General features: G+C 43.0%; 1 protein-coding gene across 1 annotated transcript; it reads left to right on the plus strand.

The window, feature by feature from the left end:
* The first annotated feature begins 7,415 nt into the window (after positions 1-7,415).
* Positions 7,416-26,531, plus strand: LOC124132765 (monocarboxylate transporter 9-like). The gene is made up of 6 exons (XM_048392930.1): positions 7,416-7,561; positions 12,258-13,778; positions 14,326-14,469; positions 16,289-16,524; positions 16,555-17,083; positions 25,011-26,531. Exons 2-6 carry the CDS (start codon positions 13,589-13,591, stop codon positions 25,175-25,177), a joined length of 1,266 nt encoding a protein of 421 aa, XP_048248887.1. The 5' UTR covers positions 7,416-7,561; positions 12,258-13,588; the 3' UTR covers positions 25,178-26,531.
* The last annotated feature ends 527 nt before the right edge of the window (positions 26,532-27,058 follow it).

The following is a 27,058-nucleotide window of genomic DNA, read 5'->3' on the forward strand; positions in this document are numbered from 1 at the left end:
ATTATGACATATTTTAAATAATATGTGCATGTATCTTGTCAATAATGTTTACAAGAACGTTGACCATAACAAGGTCAAAAAGGAGTTCACCTGTCATCTTGTCCAAGGTGTCTGTGTTTGATATCTGCAGGTAAACAGTATTATCATGATTATCTACCATAAGGAGGATTCAGAATGTTTGATACACTGATTGACACCTGTCATCTTGTCCAAGGTGTCTGTGTTTGATATCTGCAGGTAAACAGTATTATCATGATTATCTACCATAAAGAGGATTCAGAATGTTTGATACACTGATTGACATCTGTCATCTTGTCCAAGGTGTTTGTGAATGATATCTGCAGGTAAATAGAGGTTATCACGCGAGTGTGTTTGGGGATGGTAAATATCCTGCATTAGGAATAGTTTACATTATATTTAGCGAGCCTTGGCGAGCTAAATACATGGTGTTTATTTCTAATACAGGATATTTACCATCCCCAAACACACAAGCGTGATAACCTCCTTATCATATTCTGTGCTTCAAAATCGCTTTCCCTCTCTCACAAACATTACCGAAACATTGCGAGTTTTCCTGGAATGCGCGCATTAATATTTATTACGTCACAGGGTAAGTAATGTGTCAGTCGGACAGTGACAGTAGCCAATATAGTTCAAACAGAAATCTGTTTCTTATACAGTGGCGAAGCAACATATACGCAAAACAACAATTGTTTTTATTTGCCTTTCGCGGCAATCCATCGGTCTGTCCGCTAGAGTAACTGCTCTTTGTCAAAGGGAAGCTACTCTAACCCTAGTCTATGAGACGTCACGGCCACAGTCAGACGTTGTTGACAGTCTGTCTGTCATAACGTTAAGAAGTGTAGTCAGATGTACACACAGCGACAAAACGAAACAAGGTAACATATTTCGGCCAAATCCAGCTATTTTAATTTGTGGAGAAGGTTTTAAGCCGCAGAGGTCTACAAGCACAGATATGGCTACTGATCCCGCTTGGCTAGGGCTCGTGTCCTTGCAAAATTGTTTCGAAATTTATATCTCCAAAGTTGCCAAAACTATAAAATGCCTTAGCTACGTCACAGTTAGACACTGATTTTCAGTATATTAGACTGTTCTTTTGATAATGATAGCAATTATCCCTGTAGTTTATCCAGATTCCCAATGGTTAGTTCTGACTCGATCGCCGAATGACGAGGGCGACGCCATGTTTGTTTATAAACAGTGAAAGTAGTCCCTACTTGACCTTTGATATTTGCATCTCTATCCGCATATGACCCCAACGGATATCGATTTTATCCGTTGGCTTTATCCTGCCGAGAAACCTACCCATTATATGATAAACAGTATTATCATGATTATCTACCATAAGGAGGATTCAGAATGTTTGATAAACTGATTGACACCTGTCATCTTGTCCAAGGTGTCTGTGAATGATATCTGCAGGTAAACAGTATTATTATGATTATCTACCATAAGGAGGATTCAGAATGTTTGATACACTGATTGACACCTGTCATCTTGTCCAAGGTGTCTGTGAATGATATCTACAGGTAAACAGTATTATCATGATTATCTACCATAAGGAGGATTCAGAATGTTTAATACACTGATTGACACCTGTCATCTTGTCCAAGGTGTCTGTGAATGATATCTGCAGGTAAACAGTATTATCATGATTATCTACCATAAGGAGGATTCAGAATGTTTGATACACTGATTGACACCTGTCATCTTGTCCAAGGTGTCTGTGAATGATATCTGCAGGTAAACAGTATTATCATGATTATCTACCATAAGGAGGATTCAGAATGTTTGATACACTGATTGACACCTGTCATCTTGTCCAAGGTGTCTGTGAATGATATCTACAGGTAAACAGTATTATCATGATTATCTACCATAAGGAGGATTCAGAATGTTTGACACACTGATTGACACCTGTCATCTTGTCCAAGGTGTCTGTGAATGATATCTGCAGGTAAACAGTATTATCATGATTATCTACCATAAGGAGGATTCAGAATGTTTGATACACTGATTGACACCTGTCATCTTGTCCAAGGTGTCTGTGAATGATATCTGCAGGTAAACAGTATTATCATGATTATCTACCATAAGGAGGATTCAGAATGTTTGATACACTGATTGACACCTGTCATCTTGTCCAAGGTGTCTGTGTTTGATATCTACAGGTAAACTGAATTATCTACCATGAGGGAGGATTTAGTGACACCTGTCATTTGGTATGCATCCATATGTGTTTGATATCTGCAGGTAAACTGAATTATCCATTATTAGGGAGGATTCACTATGTTTGATTGACACTTGTTATCTTGTCCAAGTGTGTCTATGTGCGTGATGTCTGCAGGTAAATAGAGGTTATCCAGGCTTACTAAATACAATGTTCATTCCTAATACATGATATTTACCATCCCAAAACAAACAAGCATGATAATCTAAACATTGCAAGTTTTGCTGGAATGTGTGCATTAATATTTTATGTCACAAAGTCAGTGATAAGTCAGTGACAATAGTCAAAGTCATGAAAATAGTTCCAACTGATACTTGGACTTTTTAAACAGTGGCATAACTACATAGGCAAAAAGTCTACAGATAATTTTTCAACTTTGTCAGTCATTTCTTTTGTGGCAATCAATCAGTCGAAAGCGTAATTATTAGGGCCGTTATGATTCACTCGCGTTTTCGGTGAATCGAACCGTATCCATTCTTGAATTGAATTTGTTATTCATGGCCACTAGAATCGAATATTTATGATTATGCAATCATGTGCATTTACATACCCTGTACCTAAAACATCCATAAGAACATATGATATGCATAGATTTCTTTAAAGACAACACTCTTATAATATTTAATTTAACAGGAATTTGGTCACTGGTCATTGTAGCATTTGAGCAGATACTAAGTCTAAGTACCTGGACAAGTGCAGTATATAAATGTATAATATAGATAATTAACCAACCATGTCAAATAATTTATGCTGTTAATGTTTCACTGAATATAACAAATAATACATCAACTACTGACTTATTATCGTATTCGTGAATTAATATTCGTATTCATTACCCTATATTCGTGATACGAATCGTATTCGCCTCATAGGTTATTCGTTGCAGCCCTAGTAATTATCCATCAAAGGAAGGTATCATTTAATTGTGAAATGTTACATTTGTTTAGAGTCCTCTTTGCCTGTCATAATGTTTCGTAATGAAGCTACAAAAAATAGTCAAATACCTCACAGCTACAGAATGAAACAAGGTAACAAATTTGACATATTTCATCCAAATCCAACTTTTTATGTTTCGGTTAAAGAGCCTAAGCCTCAGAGGTCTACAAGCACATTCATGGGAATTGATACCCTGACTGTCCTCACTAAACTTCTTCACAATTTATAGCTCCAAAGTTGCCAACACTTGTGAAAGGCTTCAGCCACACCCCTTTTAGACACCCAGTTTTCTAGTATCTGAGACTATTATTTTGATAATAATAAGAATATCCTAGTAATTTGTCCAGGTCCCCTTCAGTTCTGACTTCATCGCCGACAGACAAGGTGAGGTGAAATGGGTTTTAATGTTGCGTCCAAGATTATTGCATTTATATAGCAACGTGCTTGCACATGTGTGGGTGTGGCTGCTTGTAGTAGTTCGGACTGATGCCGATTTATAGTGCTAGCCCCCTGAGATACCATGCCACAGTTTAACATGAATACCCCTCTCAGACACAGTATACTGACTCCGAGCCGACCAGTTCCTGTTGCCCTTAATGCCGAGCACCAGGCAGAGTAACAACAAGTACCATCTTTTAACGTCTTTTGGTTTGACGTGGCTGTGGATCAAACTCCGGACCTGATGCTCTACCACTAGACCATGGAGGCTGTCCGATAAACACGAGCAACCCCATGTTTGTTAATACTGTCAATAGTACCTCTGACCTTTAATTATTGCATATTTATCCATAAATGACCCCATCGTATAGTAATTGTGTCAGTTGGCTTCATCCTGCTGAGAAACTTACCCATTATAAGGTAATTGGATGATTCAGTACGTTTGATTGACACCTGTCATCATGTCCAAGTGTGGTTGTGTTTGATGTCTGTATGTAAACTCAATGAGGGGTAATCCCAAATGTGTATCCTTTGTAAATCAGTTTAAAGCTGCATCTAAGGGAAAAAGAAATATTAGTACAAACACTTGTATGCTTTGTCCATTGATATCAAGATACACCTTGGGCATAATTTTCCGAGCTTGAATAGATAATACAGTCATATCACACTTTTATTCAGAATGATTCATTGAAAAACCACATTGTGTGTAGTATTCTAAGTTTGCATATATAACAGATCAACTTGTCCCTCCATGCTGTTATTCGTCATTAAAACACAGAAAGTGATTTACATTCAATGTTAATTTAAGAAATAGCAATTTAAGGTTTTTATTGCACCTATTTGTTGTTTAACGCCACTCTCAGTGCTTTTTCATGAATTTGACACATGTTAATATGTATCATTTAGGATAAGAAAATTATTTTATCCTGATCACCTAATACATGACTTTTACAGTAAAAGCATGATCCTTGAACGGTAATGAAAGTCGTAACTTTGATACAAATGTGTGATTCCTGAACGTTGGATGTCTGAGTGGTGATTATTTTAGGCGTTCAGGAAGCCATCAGACAGACCCTACACCAGCTGATATCTCCAGTAGCCAGGGAGTCAACCATTCAAAACACTGAAAGTCAGACCCAATGACCAAAAACCGAGCCCTGAAAGTGCAGTCAGAAAGGTTGCAATGAATAGCCATTGCAGTCCACCTGACCATCAATTACCATGTACATGTGTGGGATTGTTCATAAGACATTAGTACACCTTTCAGAGAACACTCACCTAAATCAGCACAAGAAGAGAAAAGAACTGAGTTTGCTTCATCTAATCTATATGAGAATCTAAATATATATTTTATCCCAAGATTGTACCTTGCTAATTGTGTGTTTTCATACCCTGTTCATCTTCCCGGGGCAAGAGAGTTAACTGACTTTAAAAGTCCAATTTCCACCCTTGCCGAACTAGGCTGGAATTCCTCGGCTCGATCGTAGCACCACCAGTGGCTATTACGCGTTATGTCCCTGCTATTCCTCTCCTATGGACCAATCAGATTCCACCTCTTGTATCACTTGCATTTGCTTCAAACAAAATGGCTTCGTCCAGTCAAGACGATCTAATCAATAATCAAGATCTATATTGTGAGAAAACGGGTCTTACATCGCAAAGTGCATCAAATCACATGAGTACCTTGATTAAAAACATGAAAAGATTTGGAAAACATCTGTTGACAACTAGTTGGTGGTGCACATGCTTTGCAAATACGTACTGCATTCGAACGAAATCTGAATGACAGTTTACGAACCGGATTTCGATTTCGTTGCGTGATTGGACTATGCATAGACTTGTTAGTCCAGCCAAAATGTAACTCAATAATACCAGCCTAGGTCGGCAAGGGTGGAAACTGGACTTTTATAGTCAGTTTACCCACTTGCCTTGGGAAGATGTACCCTGTTGCCAGGGATTGTTGTTCATGCTGTCAACCACTGGTTTGTTTGACTCAATGATGCAGCTGGGGGCACGGGTGGCCCAGTCGTCTAAGGCGCCGCGATTCGCTGTGCAGAGTTGCGTCCCTTGGGCACGACAGAAACCTATGATTGTGGGTTCGAATCCAGGTTCACCCCGATTATGTTTCTAGGTTTGTCAGCACCATACCCATGCATCGCTTCCAGCTTTCCTCCCACTTTAAGCTGACACGCCGTGATATAACTGGAATACTGTTAAAAGTGGCGTTAAACCCAACTCACTCACTCACTCAATGATGCAGCCAGATTGTGTCAGAAGGCAGTGGTAACGAGGGTAAAGTCAGGTGTGAATGAACCCAGCAATGGTCTCATTATATTTTACATGTTAAGTAATTTTCGTGTATTTTCTTCTTGACCATTTGGGTGAGATTTGGTTTATAGTAGTACATTGTGATGACCTAGTTATAAGTTTGCTATGAAATGCTGGATGGCGCTATGGTTACTGTTCGTTTGTTAATTTCCACTTAACAATATTACAGCTATGTGATGGCAGCCAGTAAGTAATCAAGTCTGGACCAGACAAACCAGTAATTGGTACTATAATCCATTGAGTCACATTTTGCTACAAGCACAAGTTTCTGGGGACCCTTTCAAACCCTGAAGGCGCGGTCGGGTAGCCTAGTGGTTAAAGCGTTCGCTCGTCACGCCGAAGACCCGGGTTCGATTCCCGACATGGGTACAATGTGTGAAGCCCATTTCTGGTGTCCCCCGCCGTGATATTGCTGGAATATTGCTAAAAGCGGCGTAAAACCATATTCACTCACTCACTCAAACCCGGGTCTTTGGCGTGACGAGCGAACGCTTTAACCACTAGGCTACCCGACCGCCCCTGCTTAAAATGAGAATAAGGTAGTCAGAGATTGCATATTTCGCAGATTTTATCCTTTTTTATTCAATTAGTACAGAATAAATTAGAAATACAATTCTTCCTTTTGTAAATAGTTTACATCCAATCATAAATTGTCTACATTTGAGCATCAGTTGCCCTAACGTGTGAATATTAGAAGTAAAGAAATAGTTAAATTTATCAAATTTACAAAATCTGTGGCTTTAAATGTGTTAAAGATGAAATCCAATTTGTGTTCAATTAAACAGGATATTTGGGAAAAATACATCCTGGTAAAAAGGTTCTGCAAATATATTAATTTTAATAAACTACAGAATTCTTTTGAAATATCAATGTTCAGAATTTGTGCTAAATATGTAAATGTACTCTGTATGATTGTGTACATGCTTTTATTATACACATGCAGGGGTAGAAACTAACGTTTTTGTTCCACTAGTCCTTATAATGATAACATATAGCGACACCCTTAAAAATGGTAAATTTCTACTAGTCCTTATGATACCTTAACTATTGGCCAGTTTGGCAAGGACTACAGGACTAGTGCCAATTACTAACGCTGCACCTGACCTGACTACTGAAATGTTTGTGTTTCCATAATGCTTTGCACAGACGGATAAACATACATTATTAATATCATGATTATATAGTATACCATGAAATAGAATACTGTCATGAAATTAATGGGAACTTTGCAAGTGTCCTTGCTCACATTAATAAAGTCATTACATTATACCTAGACATACTGGAGTTCAGACTCACTGCACATGTTGGCAACAGTGACATGCGTAACAAAGCTTTGAATATATTGTAACTGAACATTAGATTTAGTGCTGCACGCCAAGTCAAGTGGAGTCAGTTTGTTTACTCAGACTGATGTAGCGATTGGACAGTCGTCCACAGTGTAGGACAGTATTTTTGTTGTTGACAGTCTTATCAAATAATCTGGACAGGACACTGCTCTGACATCTACATACCAAAAATGCCAAGTAACAGCAGTCTTACTCGCATGTTGAAGACGCCCCTGTTAAATAAGAACAAGCTGGTATTACACAGTGTTTTATACCTAAGCATGTGAGTATATACTGCTGGAACTAATTTCCTTAACAAATATTGAAAACTCCCAACATCCCGCCATAGGGCATTGCAACATATGTGGTGCAGTCCTCGTTCCACAAAGCAATCTTAGCTCCATGACAGTCATAAGTGTATGTTAAATTCAGGGAGTTTCTATCACCTCAGCGCTACCATAGCTTGTGGAATAGTCCCATGAATTCTAGAGGCAGGCCAATGTAAGGTATTAAACTACTGTAATATGTGTCAACGTTAAATGTGTTTTAAGTATTATACTGTTGGACTCAATTGGATTATGTGGGTTGCATAGATGTCTGCCTATTTACACATAACAGTGAAATTAAAAAATATATATGTAAATGGCCGGTAATAAATAAAATACTAAACAAGCTCCCATGTAATACCAATTTTATTAAACTTCTGAATAGTTGTGGTATCTGACTTGCTTTTGCATGTTATTTACAGGCTGACATCATATGATTGAGATTCCAGGGTAGAATAGGTCTTCAGCAACCCATTCTTGCCGTAAAAGGCGACTATGCTTGTCGTAAAAGGCGACAAACGGGATCGGGTGGTCAGGCTCGCTGACTTGGTTGATGCATGTCATCGATCCCAATTGCGTGGATCGATGCTCATGATATTAATCACTGGATTGTCTGGTCCAGACTCGATTATTTACAGACTGCTGTCATATAGCTGGAATATTGCTGAGTGCGGCGTTAAACAACAAACCAACCAAACCCAAATCATATGATTGGAGTATTGCTGAATGTGGCATTTAGCAGGTAACAAACAGATAATAAATTCATGTTCAATCTTGATATTGCTGTTTTGTGTTATTTCCCTTGCTTTTTGTTACTGATTGTTCTCCATTTGCTGGTTTTTCATCAACAATGGTCGCTTTTATTCAGCTCAATAATAGTCAGGTATGGAATTTATTTTGTAAACAGTTCATATCTGAATCTAAATTGTATTTCTGTCTTTGTTGGCTGGTGTCTCTGTAGCAGGAATACTGATAGGGAGTTGCCAGGTTACAGTGGAATCAGTGAAATGTCTGTCAATACTTGACCAAACTCTGCAATGAAATTCTGAGACAGTTACCATGTAATTGACTCTTTCTGATCTGGATTGAGCTGTCACACATCTGGTAAGCTGTTTTCATCAATAAGCTGCCTTAGATGTTGGGGTTTTGCTAAATGCACTGTAATGACTTGTGTAGCAATATGGCTTGCTTAAAGAAATCATCATCTTGAAAGAATGGGTTACAAGTTTTGTTAAATGTTTGTGAGGCTACTTTTTCAATTAATTGATAAATTGTATTGACTGGACTAGACTTTCAGCCCGACACAAGTCTGATTGCGACATATTCCACAGTGCTTGTCTATCTGATCAGTTAAACTGTTGTTGCAAACACTAAATACATGTGGTTGCAGTGAATGTCAAGGTGTATCAAAGTTGCCATAACATCACTGTCTGACATTTGGAGGACACTCTATCACTTGCCATGATTACCATGAGCTGCTTTGTTGAAACTGTAAATTAGGCTGAAACATTGAGAGTTATTTTCTACTGAGCACTGTCGAGCAGTGTCATCAAAATACAAGCTGTTTCCCACCAGCAACCAGGTGGTTCTGCAGACGGCTATCAAACCAGACCTTAGCTCACCTGCTCAATGGGCAAGTCAGCTTATGTCGCCTGTTTGTTTGATCTCTGTCAGCATCTTTTCCTTTTTTAAGCATACCAGGGCTGAAGTGCAAGTGAGACTATGAAACTTAAGTCTCTTCTCAAAGTCTACTGAACATATCAATGTCGTTTTCGTATATGTCCCTAATACCCGTGAAGATCCGGGGTAGAATAGGTCTTCAGCATCCCGTGCTTTCCCTAACAGGCGACTATGCTTGTCGTAAGAGGTGGCTAACAGGATCGGGTGGTCAGGCTTGCTGACTTGGTTGATGCATGTCATCGATCCCAATTGCGTAGATTGATGTCCATGATGTAAATCACTGGATTGTCTGGTCCAGACTCAATTATTTACAGACCGCCGTCATATAGCTGGAATATTGCTGAGTGTTGCATTAAACAACAAACCAAAAATCCAATAACGACTGTGTGATGATTTCAATTAGAACTGCTGTTATGACAATAGTTACTGCTTTTATATTGCACTTGGAAACTTTATACACGATATTGCTTACATTAATTCTGATAATGCTTCTTTTCAATCAAACATATAGGAGGACTTGATAGTGAGGGGTGGATGCAGTATTAGTGATCTGGCCCTATTACCTTATTAAGAATATGATGAAGGTAGGAAAGCTAGGTATATGCATGTAAACCAGTACGAGCTGTGCATTTGGGAACTGTGAGCTGAACACTAAACACTTCGAAAAGAGCTCTCTTAATAAAACGCTGTCGATTCGCAGGGCACTTGTGTTGCAAATTGAAAAAATATCACCTAGAAGAACCGGACAGGGGCGGTCTGGTGTCCCCCGCTGTGATATTGCTGGAATATTTCTGAAAGCCGTGTAAAACCATACTCACTAACTCTTCGGCAGATACTTGTACAGTCAAGGAAATGATGCTAAGTGACATTAAATTTCATCATTTGAATTTTCAACTGTTGCATTCCAACAAAGTAGTCCTTTAGTATATTAGCTTCATCATTATCATCTTCATATACAGTATTTTGTTCAGTTTGTGAATGTTTGTATTTTTCTTGTTAGTTTGTTTGAGATAATTTTTAATATGCCACCATGTGTTGCTTCCAAGGTCTGGGTAACCTCCCAGTTTGAAAACTAGAAGAATAAATCACTGGTAGTTGTTCCAATCCATTTGCTGTCAGTTTGGCGTGTGTATCATCCTTCAGGCAAGGCATGGCTCACTGTCAACACATAGACAGCATGTGGTTACATAAAACAAAGTATTACTCAGGGGAATGTAATTCTTGAACCGGCAACAAAATGGCAGTTAAATGAAATTACACCCTATGGCATGTACACCGCATCGGCAATAGGGGAATAGCCTTACTATTACTTATTTATATTAAATAGCATTCATTCAATTACTAGAATTGCCCACCTGTGAAGATCCTGGTTAGAATAGATCTTCAGCAACCCATGCTTGCTGAAAAGGCTACTGTTATAGCTTGTCGTAAAAGGCGACTAACAGGATCGGGTGGGTCAGGCTCGCTGACTTGGTTGATGCATGGCATCGTATCCCAATTGCGTGGATTGATGCTCATGATGTCAATCACTGGATTGTCTGGTGCAGACTTGATTATTTACAGACCGCCATCATATAGCTGGAATATTGCTGAGTGCGGCGTTGAACAACAAACAAACAATACTTTGTGTGCAGAAACCATTCCCGATATCACAATTCTGTCCTATCTTCATTTCATGTATGTCTTGGAATAACGTCCCCATTGTGTGGATCGATGCTCATGATATCAATCACTGGATTGTCTGGTCCAGACTCAATTATTTACAGACTGCCGTCATGTAGCTGGAATATTGCTGAGTGAGGCATTAAACAACAAAAAAACAAAAAACTTCAGTAATTGTTTTGTGCTAAGATTGAAAGATATTGATCACCAGCCATTATTGTACCACGAAGGAAACTTCAGACTCTTTGTGATTTGCATAAAAGGACCCAGAAATACCTACCTGGTTTAGAAGTTGGTATATCTCTGATTAGTTTTGAAACTTATGGAACAGTTTGACAAGTCACCATTTGATATTGACCAACTTGTGGTCTCATAATGGGGAGCACCCACAAAGTGATGGATTAATTTACGATTTTCAAATGACAATAACCATGACAAATTATATATTGACAGTCATTATTAAGGTATTCATTCTGACAATAGAGGCTCTTGACAGGAGAGATTTCCAAAGTTGTTCATGAACCTGTGGCATTCGTTAGTCATCATTGATCAATCGGCCGATCATTAAAAGGTGATTAAAAAGATAGATACCAAGGTAAATTTATAGTTTGCTGTTGACTGTCATTTGTCAGTCTAGACACGGATCGAGTCCATAGTTTGGATGTTCATTTCTTCGTTTTGTTCACAAGGGTAGGTCGTAGTGAGGATATTCTTGAACAGGCATTCAGTTACACTCTCTGACTTATCCCAGTGTATGCTAAAATGCTAAGTTCAAGAGTAAAGGGTCTTAGTGATCAGGAACAATGCTCCTGTATGTATTCGTGCTAGGGAATTTCCAGGGTTTCCCCAGGAATAGGGAAGTAGCCTGTCAGTGTTGACGTCACTTTAAGAATATGGTCTTGTGAAAAACATTTTAGCGTCAAAATGTGGCATTCGTACACTAAGAATGTCAATTTCGTGGTCATGTTACTGACCTCACATCCAATGCAAAAGCTGCATATCATGTTAAATGAACATTTTGAAATTATTGTGTAATATACACCAGAAACTACAGATTGTCATATAAGCTCTCTGGCTTTGTGCGGGACACTAATGAAGATGGCTTGCTGACTTGTCCAAAAGATGGTCATGGGGTGCTTATTAGGGTGAACAGGATCTCAAATAGTTGCTGTTACTGATATTTCAGACTGCTGAATAAAAAAGGAGAAGAGTTACAGTGCCCCGTAGACTCTGCAGAAAGCTCTTTCAATTATGTAGCCCATCATGCTGTGTTAACATTCTCTGACTCACTGACTTTACATTTAATTTCAGGAATGCAGCCATGACAGATCACAGTAACTTCAACGCTTGTGGTGTGTGCATCGATTCAGCTTCAAGCGTGGAGTTTGCAGCGGTAGAAACAAGGGATATACTATTGTCCAAACACCGATTCCAGATCAGTTGTTAATTGCAACTACTATTGCAAACACAAGCTCAGCATTTGGTGCCTGTACCATCTGACAACTGCACCTAGCGCAGTCTCTTGACCGAATCAGATCTTAAGCAAATTCAACCTCGAAACACCTCTGCAATCTCATGACTGAATCAACGTCCATGACCGAATCGTAGAATATCAGATCTGGAGAAAGCTTTAAGGACCTGTGCAGTCTCTTGAAAGAATCGTAGAATATCAGATCTGGAGAAGGCTTTAAGCACCTTGTGCAGTCTCATGGTGAATCAACGTCCATGACCAAATTGTAGAATATCAGATCTGGAGCAAGCTTTAAGCACCTGTGCAGTCTCTTAACCAAATCAATGAATATCAGATCTGGAGAAGGCTTTAAGCACCTGTGCAGTCTCTTGACCAAATCAATGAATATCAGATCTGGAGAAGGCTTTAAGCACCTGTGCAGTCTCATGACTGAATCAACGTCCATGACCGAATCGTAGAATATCAGATCTGGAGCAACCTTTAAGCACCTGTGCAGTCTCTTGACCAAATCAATGAATATCAGATCTGGAGAAGGCTTTAAGCACCTGTTCAGTCTCATGACTGAATCAACGTCCATGACCGAATCGTAGAATATCAGATCTGGAGAAGGCTTTAAGCACCTGTGCAGTCTCTTGACCAAATCAATGAATATCAGATCTGGAGAAGGCTTTAAGCACCTGTTCAGTCTCATGACTGAATCAACGTCCATGACCGAATCGTAGAATATCAGATCTGGAGCGACCTTTAAGCACCTGTGCAGTCTCTTAACCAAATCATAGAATATCAGATCTGGAGAAAGCTTTAAGCACCTGTGCAGTCTCTTGACCGAATCATAGAATATCAGATCTGGAGCAACCTTTAAGCACCTGTTCAGTATCATGACCAAATCCTAGAATATCAGATCCGGAGCAACCTTTAACCTTCAAGCACCAATGGATGGATTTGAATGGCCTCTGAGGTGCCAGAAATGAATGAACATCATGGATTTCCACACCAGTTAACTTTGTCTAACTGCATCTAGTGATGCGTACATATACTTCCCTTTAGAAAATGATTAATTGTTTGCAGTGAATTGGGGCCAGTAAGGACCCCTTGTGGCCTCTGTGTGAGACACAGTGTACAAAATTCTCTAACCTAATTCCTGCATGTCTGTGGACGTTTGACTAGGATCATGATCAAGGACGTGAATGGAGGATACTGGGGGCTGGCCATCATCTTGTCGGCCTTCATGATCCAGTTTCTAGCTTTTGGCACTGGCCTGTCGATTGGTCTCTACAATATCGAGTTACTTGCTGTCACTGGCGACGCCTTTTCAGTGTCGTTAGTGGCAGCAATAAACACGGGCTGCTTCCTTGGTTCAGGTAGGTGTTTCTCGTCCTCACCCATACACACTGACCACTATACTGATGACTCATTACTTTACATAGGCTGGGTGAAACCTGGCTGTTGGTATGCTTTGTTTTGTTTGTTTGTTGTTAGACGCCACACTCAGCAATATTCCAGCTATATGACGTCAGTCTGTAAAATAATCAAGTCTGGACCAAACAATTCAGTAATTGACATCATGAGCATCGATACACACAATTTGGATACGATGACATGCATCAACCAAGTCAGCGAGCCTGACCACCCGATCCCATTAGTGAAAACCTATCTGTTAGCAGTGAGTCATGACAACTCAATCATAGGCAGGGTGAAAACCTATCTGTGTGCAGTGAGTCATGATGACTCAATCATGGGCTAGTTTCAACCGTGGCTGTTGGTATGGAGTGAGTCATGATGACTCCCAGTTCTACAACACCATATTATGTTGTTGACCCTTTGACACTTGTGCTGAGGCTTATTTCTTACCTTATTCACATGTATCCATATTGATACTTTGTAAAATATTATGTTTATTTTCTGCAGGTCCACTCGCCAGTTTGTTGATGAACTACCTAAGCCATCGGACCATCGTATTGATTGGTGCTGGGCTGAGTTCTGCCAGTATACTGTGTGTGCCATTCCTGCCCAGCATCGGCTACATGTATGCTCTGTGGGGAGTCTGTGCAGGTGTGTATGAGATATAGGCTACATGTACGCTCTGTGGGGAGTCTGTGCAGGTGTGTATGCGATATAGGCTACATGTACGCTCTGTGGGGAGTCGGTGCAGGTGTGTATGAGATATAGGCCACATGTACACTCTGTGGGGAGTCCGTGCGGGTGTGTATGAGATATAGGCTACCTGTACGCTCTGTGGGGAGTCGGTGCAGGTGTGTGTGAGATATAGGCTACCTGTACGCTCTGTGGGGAGTCAGTGCAGGTGTGTATGAGATATAGGCTACCTGTACGCTCTGTTGGGAGTCGGTGCAGGTGTGTATGAGATATAGGCTACATGTACACTCTGTTGGGAGTCGGTGCAGGTGTGTATGAGATATAGGCTACATGTACGCTCTGTGGGGAGTTGGTGCAGGTGTGTGTGAGATATAGGCTACATGTACACTCTGTTGGGAGTCGGTGCAGGTGTGTATGAGATATAGGCTACATGTACGCTCTGTGGGGAGTGGGTGCAGGTGTGTATGAGATATAGGCTACATGTACGCTCTGTGGGGAGTCGGTGCAGGTGTGTGTGAGATATAGGCTACATGTACGCTCTGTGGGGAGTCTGTGCGGGTGTGTATGAGATATAGGCTACATGTAGACTGTGAGGAGTTGGTGCAGGTGTGTGTGAGATATAGGCTACATGTACACTCTGTGGGGAGTCGGTGCAGGTGTGTATGAGATATAGGCTACATGTACACTCTGTGAGGAGTCGGTGCAGGTGTGTATGAGATATAGGCTACATGTACACTCTGTGGGGAGTCCGTGCGGGTGTGTATGAGATATAGGCTACATGTAGACTGTGGGGAGTTGGTGCAGGTGTGTGTGAGATATAGGCTACATGTACACTCTGTGGGGAGTCGGTGCGGGTGTGTATGAGATATAGGCTACATGTACGCTCTGTGGGGAGTTGGTGCAGGTGTGTATGAGATATAAGCTACATGTAGACTGTGGGGAGTCTGTGCAGGTGTGTATGAGATATAGGCTACATGTACGCTCTGTGGGGAGTCCGTGCAGGTGTGTATGAGATATAGGCTACATGTACGCTCTGTGGGGAGTCCGTGCAGGTGTGTATGAGATATAGGCTACATGAACGCTCTGTGGGGAGTTGGTGCAGGTGTGTATGAGATATAAGCTACATGTAGACTGTGGGGAGTCGGTGCAGGTGTGTATGAGATATAGGCTACATGTACACTCTGTGGGGAGTCGGTGCAGGTGTGTATGAGATATAGGCTACATGTACGCTCTGTGGGGAGTTGGTGCAGGTGTGTATGAGATATAAGCTACATGTAGACTGTGGGGAGTCTGTGCAGGTGTGTATGAGATATAGGCTACATGTACACTCTGTGGGGAGTCCGTGCGGGTGTGTATGAGATATAGGCTACATGTACGCTCTGTGGGGAGTTGGTGCAGGTGTGTATGAGATATAGGCTACATGTAGACTGTGGGGAGTCGGTGCAGGTGTGTATGAGATATAGGCTACATGTAGACTGTGGGGAGTCGGTGCAGGTGTGTATGAGATATAGGCTACATGTAGACTGTGAGGAGTCGGTGCAGGTGTGTATGAGATATAGGCTACATGTACACTCTGTGGGGAGTCGGTGCAGGTGTGTATGAGATATAGGCTACATGTAGACTGTGAGGAGTCGGTTCAGGTGTGTATGAGATATAAGCTACATGTAGACTGTCTTACGGTCTTTGTGGAGTGTACTTTGACAGTTTTTGCCTTTTTGAAGCTTTTCTGTCTATATATATGTGAGCACCATTTTTAAATATATGTTACCTGTTTCAGGCCTGGGGTTTTGCTTTGTTTATGTCCCGTCCCATGTTATGAGCGGGCTGTACTATGACAAGCACACCAGCCTCGCCACAGGAGTCGCTACAGCAGGGTCGGGGCTGGGGATGACAGTGTTCCCCACCATCGTCGGCTATCTCATCGACGTCTACACATGGCGTGGGTCGCTGATTATCCTGGCAGGACTGATGTTGAATCTGTTTGTGTTTGGTCTCCTGCTGCGTCCCCTGCCTCAGTCTCATCTTCATCTCTCGTCTTCTTAGACTATGTTGGAAAATATAGGGGAAAATGATCAGGATAAGGGAACAAAAGGAAAAAGATTTCGAAATTATTTTGTTTTTTGTGTTTTTGAATTTGATGTGTTTTTTGTTGGTAATATTTTATGGAATATGGGGCTAAACATTGTTGTGACCTTTGGACCCGATTTCATACTGACAACGCTAGGCGTAACAAGTATAGAAGCTGCTTATATGCTGACTGTTTTAGGTCTTTGTACTTTTCTAGGATCTCTTCTGACAGGTTTCATTGGTAACTTCCATTGTGTAAACAGGCTTTTCTTATATGTGCTGGTATGTGTGCTTTCTGGTATTGGAGTCATTTGTTTCCCAATAGCTAAGACCTACGTTATGTTGATGGTAGCTCATGCAATTGTTGGTCTTGGTTTTGGGGGCATCCTTGGCCTGCTTCTTGTGTTGACCACTGACCTGCTGGGGCCTGAGAGTCTGGGTGATGGTGTCGGCTACCTCATGCTGTCCAATGGTGTTGGATGTTTTGCTGGACCTCCGATCGCAGGTAACTACCACAGCATGGGTTATAGAGCACCATCACAGTGTTTATCCCCCACCATCAAGTGGGAGGGGGATATGGGCATGAGTGCTGTCTGTTCCTCCTTCCATCAGTTTCATTTCCTGTGCATAACTCAGAAACCGTTTGATATTTTTCACAAAACTTTGCATATGCTTCAAACGCATACTGAACTAGTGCCTTTCATTAATTACCAGAGCGTAACGTAAAAACCAGATGGGTTGTAGTGATCATTTCTGGATCATATATCCTTATGTTTTAGTCTGTTTTCAGTCGTACAAATGGGTATCTCTCATACCCTCACGTCTAGTCGCACGTTTAGAGGAAGCCAGAAGCTGGAATGTAAACATTAAACTTGTTTCCGTCCGGTTGCGCACGCACCTCCCTATGACATGTCACAAATCTCTCAGCGCGCCTCTGCGCTGGTCGCTAGAGAAAGTCTTTCGCGGTAGACTGCTAGTTTGTATTCTACTAGTACTTATCGCTTATCTACAGTTGTTCTAATAAAGTCATAACATGTCTTACCTGTAGACTCCTGGAATGTAATCCTTGGTAATCCATTGTTTGTGTTCAACGCGTGTTTCGCTGTTTGACAGTGATTCTACACGTGGCAATATGTCGGGCATTTGTGCCTCGTGTCAACGAAAACTGTCTAAAGTAGACCCTCACAAGTATTGTCCTTCCTGCATCATTAAGGACGGGTTTTCAACGTATTCTTGGAATAAACGTTGTAAAAAATGCGAGAACTTGTCTTCAATAAACTTTAACTATGTATCTTCGTGCGTTGGCGAAGCGGGCCGCTGACCAGCGCTACAAGCGGAGATGGTCATCGGTTGGATCCTTGGACTCTGCACCCTCCGCATCAGGCCCTGGGGGTGGCGAGTCGACCACACCTCAGAAATCAGTTGAAAAAGACCCGCCTCAGTCAACTTCAGTTTTCGACAAGACACGTGACCATTCGCCTGCTGATGATACTACCCGCACGACTGGTCTTCGTCATTCGGTTGATCGAGAGCGTCACTCAGCCTCCCCCGTTACGACGGGACCGGGTGGCGACGAGGACCATGAGGGGACTAAGGTCCCCAGTCGGTCCGCATCTCGTTCTACCAACGACGATAGGGACGTCATGCGGGACGACAGTGGACACAGAAGTCGTTCCCGTTCAAGTCGGGACGACAGGATGAGTGCCTCGTCGAGAGACAGTACACGACACGAGGGCGTTCATCGTCATCGTGGTCGTCGAATGTACGATTCGGACGATAACTACGATGGGGATCGTAGTACTTCTACAGTTAGAGATCGTAGCCCTCGTCCCCACGGGGACGTGCGACGTTCTCGCAGGGAGAGTTTGGGGGTTCAGCGTCGTAGTGAAGATAGTGACAGAACGACGACCTCGTCTCACTTTCATATCGACCCGGCTTTAATAGCCCAGATCACGGCGGCGGTCCTCGCCTCGACGGTGCGACCAAGAAGGATACGACTACGTCAGGGGTCCATGGCCCGTCAACTATTCTACGATGGGGATCGTAGTACTTCTACAGTTAGAGATCGTAGCCCTCGTCCCCACGGGGACGTGCGACGTTCTCTCAGGGAGAGTTTGGGGGTTCAGCGTCGTAGTGACGATAGTGACAGAACGACGACCTCGTCTCACTTTCATATCGACCCGGCTTTGATAGCCCAGATCACGGCGGCGGTCCTCGCCTCGACGGCGTCGACCAAGAAGGATACGACTACGTCAGGGGTCCATGGCCCGTCAACTAGTACAGCAGCTCCTTCATCTACGCCTCCACACTCGACGTCGACGATGGATTGTGACGACAGCCAGCAAAGAACGATGACAACCTGACGCGTGCGGGCTTTAAGGTCGGAGATACACCGCAGTCTCTTCAGTTTTCTCCTCCCGATGTCTTCAGAGCCATGGCTCACGATATGGACCAGAACTTTGGCTCTGCTCTGCCTGGGCAGAGCTTCTGCAAGCCGCCTGGTCGATCTCGTTACCCGATCTATGGCATACCGTTTTCGTCACCCATGAGTAGGGATTTGGACTGGGGGCTACTCTTCAAGAGACCAGCACCCTCCACATTTGGAATCCATGGGCACTGCTGTTCGTCACCAGCTGCAAACGCTTGCTATGCTGTCGACAGCGATCAAGGCCCTCTCAGTGTACTTTGAGGTGAAAGAACCCCAGGACGAGGACGACAGGACGGTGCCATCGGTCCTCACCTGTATGCAACGGTGGATCTAGGACGTCCTCGCCCAGTCCCGATATGTATCGGGACAGATTACTACAGCGCGTCGCCATGGTTACATCGACTGCACTGACCTACCTGATCGTCATGGCAGGTCACTCTTACGGGCCCCATGGACATCGCAACAGTTGTTCGACGGTCGTACCAACGACGTTCTGGACAAGTACTCCAGGGAAGCCGAGCGTGACATCATCATTTCGGCTTCACCCAACCTGTCCAGACGGCCACCGGTTTCGAACGCCCCACGACGACGTTACCGAAACGAGAATGTTCAACGGGCCTTCCGTAGGGACGTGCCTCGACAGCCGTCCCGCAAGGGAGGTTCCGACAGGATAGGTCGCCAGGTCTCCTTTTCCAAGTTTCCCAGAGGGGGAAAGTACCAGCAGGGGAGGAAGTGAGGTCCCTTCCCCCGCCGTCGCCGTGGTTGGAGTCTCCCCCGGTGACACTACCTTTAGTCGAGCTACCGGTAGGGGGGCGACTTCGTCACTATGCCCACAAGTGGGTTTTCCTCAACGAAACATACCTCCAACCACCCGACACATTCACCTTGACATCCCTCAGCTCTCTGCGTCGGATGATATTACCGAACGACTTCCTCGTCTCGTTAGACCTTCAGGACGCGTATCTACATGTACCAATAGCTTCCGAGTTCCAGAAGTACCTCCGATTCGAATGCCAAGGTATTCATTACCAGTGGGCGGCCCTCCCGATTGGAATTTCTACGGCCCCGTGCTTTTTCACACGGATCATGAAGACGGTCGTAGAATGGCTCCATCGGCAGGCGATCAGGGTCGCCTTCTACCTAAACGACGGGCTCCAAGCTCACCAGTTTACAGTAGCCCTTCAAGGTGAGTTGGCGACCACCCTGAGTCTACTACGGTACCTCGGGTGGATCGTCAACTTTCAAAAGTCGGACTTGGTACCACCTCGGGTTCTACAGTACATTAGGATACGCTTCCAGACGGGAGTCAATCTGGTCCAGGTACCTCAAGACCGTTGGGACAAGATTGTCAGCAGCGTTCCGTGACGTCTACATGCCTCGTCGTCGGTGCACACGTGGCAGGAAGTCCTCGGTCTGTTGACATCGGCCCAAGACTTGACCCGTCGAGGTCGTCTTCAACTTCGTCCGCTGCAGAGATTACTGTACCCCCACCTGGAGTTTCCCAATCTCCTGGTTCCACTTCCGGCGCAGCTACGTTGTCATTTGGAGTGGTGGCTCCAGCCGTCGAACGTTTGCGAGGGCGTCTTTATGAGCGAGCCTCCGTTCATACTACACCTATTCGTAGACGCGTCATTGGAAGGCTGGGGAGCGCACTTCGGGGACGACCAAGCGGCCGGGCGGTGGTTGCCAGTAGAAAAGGTCCTCTACATCAACTACCTCGAGATGGAAGCAGTGATTCGGGCGGTCGAGTTTTGGAAACTTCGACTCCGTCGGAAACGGCTGATGATACAGTCGGACAACTCCACAGTCGTCCACTGCGTCAACAAACAGGGAACAACTCAGTCGGCGGCCCTTCTGGACCGGACATTCAGGTTCTTCGCCCTCGTCGACGACTTGGACATGGGCGTACAAGAATGTGATTGCCGACGCCCTGTCGAGACCATCGAGGCCGTCTCCCACGGAGTGGATGATCCATCCGACAGTCTTTCATCTGCTGACAGATCTACTCTGGTTGCCCCAAGTAGATCTCTTTGCTGCCCCGTACAACAACCGCCTCCCTCGATTCGTGTCGCCGGTTCCAGACCCATGGGCATGGGACCACGACGCTCTAGCGATATCGTGGGGGGTCCAGACGCTTACGCGTTTCCACCAACGGTGCTGTTACCATCGCAACTGGTGAAAGTTCGTCAAACGGCCAACCTACGTCTGCTTTTGGTCGCGCCTTATTGGCCGGCCAGAACATGGTTCCCGGAACTTCTTCAGATCATCGTTCAACCACTGTTCCCGTTGCCAGATCGAGACGACCTCCTTCTTCATCCTCACACCGACGACTTGCATCCGGGGATAAAGAACTTCCAGCTTCACGCCTGGGTTTGCTTAAGACCTCGTTAATGAAGAAAGGCTATTCGGCTAAAGAGGCAGCGCTTGTCTCGTCGGCACATCGAGTTACGACTCGTAAGCTGTAAGATGACAAGTGGACCACTTTCTCCATTTTCGCCAGGTCTCATGGCTTCAACCCGGCGGTAGCGACCCCACCACAGGTGGCGGAGTTCCTAGTCTCTCTCCGGTCATCTCGGCGTCTGAAAGGGTCGACGATCTCGACATATCTGGCAGCTTTGGCTTCAGTAGTGCCGTCTCCTACGGGCGACAAGCTCACTAACGTACCGGAGTTGCAGAAGATTCTACGTGCCTTCATGGTTGAAGATCAGTCACGTAAATTCCGACCGCCGGCCTGGGACCTCGATGTCGTTCTGCGCAACCTGTCTAGTCAGGCTTACGAGCCTCTCGATAAGGTCGCGTTCGACTTATTGTCTCAGAAAACGTTTTTTCCTTCTCTCGCTGGCTACGGCTGCGAGAATTACGGAAATACATGCCATTGACGTCGGTCGGATTACGTTCGATCAGCGTAACCATGGCAACGTCCATCTTGGTCTCCGATGGGATTTTTTAGCGAAAAATTAACTTCCTGGCCAAGATCCGAGAATGTTCAACATTCCTTCCTTGTCTGCCATTATGGGCCCTCGTGATCACGCTGATCTCACCTTGTGCCCAGTTCGTGCGCTTCGTATTTACCTGCAGCGTCCTGAACAGCGACGACACCATTTTCGACGACTGTTCATACCGCTCTCAACCAATGCAAAGAAAGAGATTACACGTAATACTCTCTCATTTTGGTTGAGAGCGGTAATTCTCTGAGCTTACGAGGCGCAAGGACTCGCACCCCCCACCTCATCTCATCCGCACGAAGTTCGAGCCTTCGCTTCAACATTAGCACTCCACAGTAATTGTTTGCTACAAGCTATTATGGAGGGCTGCTTTTGGAGATCTACTTCAGTGTTTGCTTCGCATTATCTTAGAGATATCTCCATAGAAGAGGTTGAAGGACTCAAACAGTTTGGTCCACTCGTGGTGGCACAACAGATCTCTCAGAAAAGACAGTGAATTCGTGTTTTATTCACTTTGGAGTTTTTGCTCGACACTTCGTGACATACTACAGGTTACAATAAAAGCTGTTGGTGAATGTATGCATTCTTATGGTTTTTTGTTGCGTGCAGTACTTCTGCTTTTTATTATGGTTATTCGGTGTATGCATCGTCTTCCCATACATTATAGTACTGCTCGTATTTTTTAGTTACTTTGTATACTGCGAGTTGCTCTGTAACTAAATTATGCGCCGACCTCACTTCGATCCGGGTTCAACTGACGTGTGCAGTTGTACTGTCGCATCGATAATTAGTTGTGTGTCGATGAGCATTACCCATGCTATTTTAGTTACCTTGTCTACGGCGAGTTCTGTAACTAAATTATACGCCGACCACATTTCGATCGCAATTCAACTGACGTGTGCAGTTGTCCTGTCGCTTCGATAATTAGTTGTGAGTCGAAGAGCATTAAACATGCTGTTTTAGTTACCTTGTATACTGCGAGTTGCTCTGTAACTAAACTATTCGTCGACCACACTTCGATCGCAGTTCAACTGACGCATGCAGTTGGCCTGTCGCATCGATAATTAGTTGTGTGTCGAAGAGCATTAACCATGCTGTGCGTTCGTGATAAACAACTTGTCTCGTCCGTGCATCTGGTCGAATGTTCTATTGTCACTACAGGGGTGAGGAACTTGGTACATTCGACGTGAAAGTGGTCACTGCCTGATTACTTTCCCGACCCTCCTTCCAGTGTTCCGTTGAATTCTACCCATTTGTACGACTGAAAACAGACTAAAACATGGGTTTTTCAGATTAAAAACGATGTTTTATTGGTCTGTTTTCAGTCGTACGTTCCAACCCAGCCATCCCCACAGGGAAGTAATCCAGTCCAGTCCTGCTTGATGGCTTATTCTTCGAGATTTGTGACATGTCATAGGGAGGTGCGTGCGCAACCGGACGGAAACAAGTTTAATGTTTACATTCCAGCTTCTGGCTTCCTCTAAACGTGCGACTAGACGTGAGGGTATGAGAGATACCCATTTGTACAACTGAAAACAGTCCAATAAAACATCGTTTTTAATCTGAAAAACCCATTTTATTCATATATCATCCATGACACGTTATACCCGTATTAACAGAAAACTGAAACTGTCGTGTCATTTTGGATTTTCTTAGGAGGGGTGTCTGAGAACTGTTACCATAATTACCTGATTGAGATGTATGACACTTGACAAAGGAACTTGTACAAGATATATGGTGAATGGAGGAAAAATTACACAAACCTCAATTTACAAGTTGCTCGCTGTAGGTTTCGATTGTTATTCCACCGGCATATAAGCAGGGGGATATAGTCAACACCTTGTCTGTCCGTAATCATTTCTAAGCCTAAGTCAAAAACCGTACAATATGTTTCACCAAAACTTGGCAGATCTATTAAACAGATCCTGAAGTGATGCCTTTTGCTATTTGCAGATTTGGGGCATTTTTATTTTTTATCGATTTCCATGGAAACAATTGTAACTTTGTCCACAAAGGGAGGGGGAGGTGTCATTTCCTGTGCACAACTTGAAAACTGTGAAAGACTTTTCATCCAAACCTGGTACATGTATTAACCAAGGGCTGAAGTGGTGCCTTTTGCTGTTTAGGAATTTTTCAAAATTTGTTTTTTCCCTGTTTCCGGAGCAGAAGTGAAAAACTATTCAACATTTTTCATCCAAACTTGGTACATATATTACGGGTAATCAAGGTGCCTTTTGCTATTATTTGCCTCAAATTGTTGTACAGAGTTTGTTTCCAGGTTTGTCAGCACCATATCCATTTTTTGTGGGTTTCACAAAAGTGATAAACGCATCACCTTCCTCCCATATTAAGCTGATATGACTGAAATACTGTTCAAAGCTGTGTTAAACCAAACTCACTCACTCATTCAGTTTATTATTGTAACTGCAATCCTTCATATTTACATTTCTTATAAACTAATCACGAGTGCAAGATCATAGTCTTTAGACATATATGGAGGTAGTCAACAAGGTCATCAAGAAAGCAAGGTTTTCATACCAACACTGTTTCACTGAATAAGAGAACATCACTAATATGAGTTATTTCATACTACCATAGTTTGGATGGGTTGTAGCGGGGATATTCATGAACAATCGTGCAGTCAAACTCTGACGTTTCTCAGTGTATACTAAAACGCTTAGTTCAAGATTAAAGGGTCGCAATGATCAGAAAGAACGCTTCTTTACGTATTCATGCAAGGGAATTCCCAGGGGTTTCCCCAGGAAAGTGGAAGTAGTCCTGTGTTTATGTCATTTCAAGAACATATATATACAGTAAACTATGGTTATAACGAACTCAAAGGGACCACTAATTTTAGTTTGTAATAACTGTAGTTCGTTAAAAGCATATAAACAACAAAAGGCTGGGACTAAAAAATAAGTTTGTTATATCGGTCAGTTCGTTATAAACATTGTTTACTGTATATATTAATCGTTTAGGTATGGGTCCAGCTGAAGGAACCAATGCTATAACACTTGTGAAGCACCCAGTCTCCAGTGGTTGTATGTCCTGTGTTTCAGGCCTACTGAAGGACAGTCTCGGAACCTATGATGTGCCGCTGTACACTGCTGGGGTGCTTGTTGTAGCCAGCGGCGTCATAATGGGACTTGTGCCACTCAAGACCAAACTCTGGGGCAGATCAGTCATCTACAAGGACACAGAAGAAGAGATTGCTCAAGGGAGTTAGTTACATACATGACTGTAGCCTACATCTTTACATAGAGGAGGCCTAGATCTGTACATAGAGGAGGCGTAGATCTGTACATAGAGGAGGCGTAGATCTGTACTTGGAAGAGGCCTAGATCTGTACATAGAGGAGGTGTAGATCTGTACTTGGAAGAGGCCTAGATCTGTACATAGAAGAGGCGTAGATCTGTACTTGGAAGAGGCCTAGATCTGTACATAGAGGAGGCCTAGATCTGTACATAGAGGAGGCCTTGGTCTGTACTTAGAAGAGGCGTAGATCTGTACATAGAGGATGCCTAGATCTGTACATAGAGGAGGCCTTGGTCTGTACTTGGAAGAGGCCTAGATCTGTACTTGGAAGAGGCCTAGATCTGTACATAGAGGATGCCTAGATCTGTACATAGAGGAGGCCTTGGTCTGTACTTGGAAGAGGCCTAGATCTGTACATAGAGGAGGCCTAGATCTGTACATAGAGGAGGCCTAGATCTGTACATAGAGGTTGCCTAGATCTGTACTTGGAAGAGGCCTAGATCTGTACTTGGAAGAGGCCTAGATCTGTTTGTAGAGGTTGCCTAGATCTTGAGGTCTGTTTAATCCTGATAATGACTACTTTATAGGTGGAATCCCAAATCTGCAAGCGTGATTTCTGAGAATAGCTCAGCATAATATTGCATATTATACATCACATTGCCAGTTTCCTTGTTTATAATAAGCACATTATTCCACCTTTCTCTGTGATCTTGTAGTGAGATGGATCTGATTTTTCTCTCTGATAGTATATCCATCCGGAACCTGTTCGACTAAGCAATCTTAGTGCTAAGCTGATCCCTAGCCTACCGGTATGGTAAAGTATTGGAGCTACGACCAACTTAGCACTAAGATTGCTTTATGGAACAGGTTCCTGATCAACTTGCTTTAGATAATAACAAAACTTAAAGAAAGCGTGAGGTATCATGTGTGTACCTTGCTTGCTTGAATCTCACACCTGTGTGTACCAGTTCTTTTACATTGTTTGTTATTGTTGTTACATTGTTGTTTGAACAGATTGAAATTCATCTAAAACAATCATGAAACACAATCTGTGATCTGTTTATGCCTTGTAGTATTGAGCAGCCAATCAGGTGACTCGTATGTGTGAAAGCTCTGATGTATTAGTACCGTATGTGTGTTGTGATCACATTGATGTCTATGTTCAGGTTCAGTTTATGTAAGCTTTATGTTACATGTTTGTGTTTTTCATTCATGGTTGTCTTTTTTAACTTTGACATAGAGAATCTCACCCGAGTGTCATTTGATATCAAATATATCAACAGGAGTTGATAAAAGTGGGAAAACTCCGAGGTTTGCTGAGGATTTTTTCCACTTTTATCAACGAGTGTTGATATATTTGATATCAAAAGACACGAGGGTGAGATTTTATTTATCATCCAACATCTTCTTCAAACTTTTTCAGTTTGTAGACAGTAATTAGCAGTGCCTCAAGTGTAAAAAGTACTGCTTACAGCTTCAGTAGCAGAGCCATTAGTGATGTCATATGATTGTGACGTCATGGTAACCAATGACGTCACAATGGTCTGCAAAGCATTGTGATGCAATTTCATTGCAGCGATATCTACAGTGTAGATATCGCTTGATCTCACCCAAGCCATATCTCCTGTGGGAGCCAGTTTTGGATGATAAATGACCTAGACACATGGTAAGTTAAGATGAAAGCTCTGATGTATTAGTATCATTATAAAATGTTGTGTATCAAAATAGAATAAAATAAGGTGTTCCATATTTTGACAGTAAGGTTTCTAGTGACCTTGAACTTCATTAGGTCACCCTATTTAACACTTAATGGAGAAATAATGAAAATCTGTTGATTCTACTTCAGGAACCA

The sequence above is a fragment of the Haliotis rufescens genome, unplaced genomic scaffold (assembly GCF_023055435.1).
Source record: "Haliotis rufescens isolate VD_foot unplaced genomic scaffold, xgHalRufe1.0.p SCAF_11, whole genome shotgun sequence".
Taxonomy (NCBI): domain Eukaryota; kingdom Metazoa; phylum Mollusca; class Gastropoda; order Lepetellida; family Haliotidae; genus Haliotis; species Haliotis rufescens.

Bases quoted from the DNA above. Each gene is read 5' to 3' on its own strand.
- LOC124132765 (XM_048392930.1), top strand. From the start codon at position 13,589: ATGATCAAGGACGTGAATGGAGGATACTGGGGGCTGGCCATCATCTTG. The intron at 14,470-16,288 runs GTGTGTATGAGA...TACCTGTTTCAG, and splicing joins TCTGTGGGGAGTCTGTGCAG to GCCTGGGGTTTTGCTTTGTT. The intron at 17,084-25,010 runs GTAACTACCACA...CCTGTGTTTCAG, and splicing joins TGCTGGACCTCCGATCGCAG to GCCTACTGAAGGACAGTCTC.